Source organism: Macrobrachium rosenbergii, chromosome 52 (genome assembly GCF_040412425.1).
Source record: "Macrobrachium rosenbergii isolate ZJJX-2024 chromosome 52, ASM4041242v1, whole genome shotgun sequence".
Classification (NCBI taxonomy): Eukaryota; Metazoa; Arthropoda; class Malacostraca; order Decapoda; family Palaemonidae; genus Macrobrachium; species Macrobrachium rosenbergii.
Window position 1 is genome coordinate 36,860,093 of NC_089792.1, and position 4,183 is coordinate 36,864,275.

Here is a 4,183-nt window from a genome sequence, read left to right on the forward strand (position 1 = left end):
TCTGATACTAATGAGATATAGTAAATTACCGAAGACATGACACATGTCCCTGAGAGTAATGACAGAACATTCAGTAGCTATGTTCTTTTATCTACCTTAACTCCATCGAATTACTTCTACAAAATATCTTTACCCTGTAGTGTTCTAACACTTCTTTAATCTCTGCTACTCCAAATTTTGAATTTATAGAAATATCCTTCACACAGTGCACTCTATGGTACTTTGAGGACCTCGTGTAATCTGGCATACGAACATTTCTACTTGGCTTTTGACTGAAGAGTTTTGTTCTAGTGTAACCTTGTGACACCTTATGTGTTTGAGGCCACAGCTTTGTTTATTGGAGGCATAAACCCTAGAAGCTATTAAAGCTTTCTCTCTTAACTGTTCATTGGGCTGCTCCTTCCCCTCACGATCCAGCCTCTTAGAGAGTGAAGCATGTTGCTTCTAGGCTCTCCTGATGCAGTGCATTCTTCTTTCATATCCCCTTAGGTGGCTGGATTTCCTTTCTTCAAAGTACACCATTGTGATATTCCTTGAGGGAATCGTGTACACACGTCTCGTTTCCTACTAAAGAAGATCTAATCCTCTTTAGTTAACTTCTTGAAAGCAGCTTTCATTATCTTTTCCATCCTAGTGGAAATACAGCTTGCTCTCCTAGTGAAAGAAAAAAATGTTTTCAAAAAAGCTTCAAAACACTTTTATTAGAATGCACTAAAAAGTAAAGAATAATTTTTTGAGACACCAGGATTTTCTTACAATTAATCATGTCTACAAAAATAAAAGCATGGTCGCCAAACATGGAAGGAAATGCTACAAGAAATAAAAAATATATTTCTTTTCTTGTAGCATTTCCTTCCATGTTTGGGGCCCACGCTTTTATTTCTGTAGACAAGATTAATTGTAAGAGAATCTTGGTGTGTCTCCAAAAATTATTTTTTTTACTTTTTAGTGCTTTTTAATAAAAGTCTTGAAATTTTTTTTAATATTTATTTTATACTTTTTAGTTTTGACAGAAATTGTAACCGATTTATGACTGTAACTAACGAAACTGAACGTGATATCCTAACGAGCCGAAGAATGTTTGAAAAATCCGTAGAGTTATTAACTTAGTCTACCTAGTCAAAGAAGGTATGAAAAATCCGAAGATTTTCATATAAATCCTGAGATACTGGGAGAGGTCACTGTAGGGTCACTAGAGGTCACTGCTGACCTACTGATCATGTAAGGTTGTATTGTCACTGGGATTGAGTAACCATGAAAAATTTCAAGTCCATCAGACGAAGGGAACAGGTTTTGACCCAAACAGGCAGACGCAGAAGTAAAGTTAAATAAAAGCATATAAAAACCACAAGATTTCTCTGTAAAATCTTCTTTTAGCAACTCCCACTCCTCTCACTTTACCTGTTTCTAATTCTATTCCCTCCCCTTTCTTCTTTGCTTGTAAAGCCAATTATTCTCTTATGTCCATGAAAATAAGCAGTGTACCTGGTCCAGATTACATTCCAGCTCAGTTCCTGCAGGAATTTTCAAATGGGTGGGTGGTGTGGTTTGTTGACTTCTTTGAATAACAGTTATATCATCCACTTACCCTCCTCTTGGAAGCATAAAGTTCTACCTGTCTCAAAGAAAGGCTCTGCACTGATCCTATAAACCACTGCCCTGTTTATGTAACTGTTCAAATTGCTTAAGATTTAATTCTTACTCTTTTACAACGACCTTAAATCTGGCCTTTCACTTTCCAAACCATCATTTAGGTTTCTGCAAGTCAAGGACAACTGGAAATTTCCTATATACCTCATGTTTTATTGACTTCAGAAAACCTTTTGTAATAACTCTTGATCATGTCAAAGCTTTCTCTCCTCTGACAAATAGTTAGATTTTAATGTGAAATAAGCATCTCAAATGTGAGTTGAAGTGAGGTACAAAAGAACTAGTCTTTTTACCGGTTAGGAAATAAATGCTCAACGGCAAACATTAGCAGGATGGAAATTTATGTTGGGGATCCAGAGGCTTAGACAAAGCTATTTTTTGCCTAAGGGTTTTGTCCAAGGAGCCTGAAATTTGGAAAAGAATATTATTTACTCATGAATTTGATAACAATAAGTTATATCTATCTACTTTTCTATTTGATTATACTCATTTATTTTTCTTACAAACCATCCAAGCATGAAAGATGTGGTCTAACATAATTCTACTGCTCTCTTCTATGTGGTATTTACTGCAATGGTTTAGATCCGGTATTGTTTCTTATTTCCCTTTCTTCTTGAAGAAAATTATGATTTCTCAAGTAATAAACAGGAAATGTTTGTATTTCATTTATTACTGCTAATCAAGTGATCAAATTCAACTTATTAGGATCATTTATTTTGGTTTCCAGGGTGATTATGCTGACCATTACCGTCTGCTCTCCTACAAGGGCCTTGCTGCCTTGCACTGGATAAACAAACACTGCTCCCACGTAAAGTGGATGATGCACTCGGATGATGATGTCCACCTAGACATCTTCCTGTATTGGCAGAAGATAAAGGATTTGAGTGAAGATATCAAGGAAAGGTTTATCTGCAGCCATATGTATGGTCCAGCACTGAGATCTGGAAGGTGGTATGTCAGCTATGAGCAGTATCCTAGGAGGGACTATCCCCTTTATTGCTCCGGAGGACTATGGTTCCTGCAGACAAAGAAGCTACCCCTTTTGTTGGAGGCATCTAAAACAGTCCCTTTCCTGTGGGTAGACGACGCTTACCTCACAGGACTTCTGGCGATCAAGGCTGGCATTGAGAGACACCCATTCCAGGATTTTTACGGACATCCAAAACCACAGCTGGACGACATTGGAAAAAAAGTTGCCTGGTTCTTCCTGCATCAGAGTCGACTCGAGGTTTGGAATAAGGTGGTTGAATATCACAAAAAACTAAGAGCAAATGCAACAATAGTATAATCTTGACAAATCACTCAAAAATATTTAGGCAAACTGTTGATGTCTTGTTCGAAAATAGTAAGCCATGGACAGTGACGATATTGGCGGTAGCTAGGATGGCATACTGTATTGTCAAAATCCCCTTAATTTCAGTCATGAACTCCACTATGTAAAATTTTATTATTATTTTATTATTATTATTATTATTAATTTCCTTCTTCTTTCAAGTTGTTATTCTCTTCATATTTCTGGACAACTGGTGACAAAGACGTAAATGAGCTTTCCTCAGAATGTCCTTCATCATTAAATGTCTCTGATACTTCACAACTGCATTACAATGTTGCTGTATATGTACAAACACTAATGTTGTCAGTGGTTTATTTCTAACTGAAGTATATTCATTGTTTTAATTCCTTTTGTGTGTATATTTTTAAAAACACATAAAATTTTCTTAAACCTGATAAGATGTCCTCAAAGAACCTTGTGTCGGAACTGGAAAGAAAGTGATGGTAGCATATCAGCCAAGTTTCAGACTCATAATCAGAAGAACTGAGTCAGAAAAATGGAGGAGTCCACGCCACGCTTCTTCTTCCCTTTATCACCTCACCACATTTAAGAAAGGACCCGTGCTAGCAGAAGGCCGACTTAATCTAAAGTAACCAGCAACCAGGAGAGATGGGATTTAGTAACGTTACAAAACTGGACCAAGGTGTACGGATTGTTACAAATGAGTTTCTTTTCTAAAGAGATTATCGTCATGAGGTTTATAAGCTCAGCAAATGTGGTTTAAAGTTTCGACAGCAGCTGACATCTTATTTGTGGAAAGTATTTTTCTAATTTCCTCTCAAACTGTCCGTAATTTTCGACTTGGCGAAATCGTGTCCCTTATGATTCATGTATAATTTAAAGGAAAGTATTATTTTTTTTTATTAAAAATGGAAAACTAATCCTTTCGTTTAAATTAATCCCTGAGGCACCTGAAATGAAATACTAAACAATTCTATGGTCTCATGCTTGACATACTTAGTGGATATGTATTTTATTATGAATATTCCGAGCTTCTCTGGATTTTGACCACGATAACTTCGACTTCATATACTAGCCCATGAGCCACCCAGTTTTTCGGTATCAAATTAGGGTCAAAGGATTACTATTATTTTTGGAACGAGTAGGCTCCCTAGATATAGAAAATGTATGATAGCCTTAAAAAAACTGGTCAAACCTATTTTAATGCTGTTTTTGTGTAGTTTCCATATAACATTTTTC

At 36.3% G+C, this 4,183-nt stretch overlaps 1 protein-coding gene across 1 annotated transcript in view; it reads left to right on the plus strand.

The window, feature by feature from the left end:
- LOC136833808 (beta-1,3-galactosyltransferase 1-like) overlaps window positions 1-3,864 on the plus strand; it is a 6,064-nt gene extending 2,200 nt beyond the window's left edge. The window contains exon 2 of the mRNA XM_067096084.1: window positions 2,378-3,864. Within this exon, the coding sequence (XP_066952185.1) occupies window positions 2,378-2,938 (561 nt within the window). The 3' untranslated portion in view covers window positions 2,939-3,864. The remainder of the gene's footprint in view (window positions 1-2,377) is intronic.
- The last annotated feature ends 319 nt before the right edge of the window (window positions 3,865-4,183 follow it).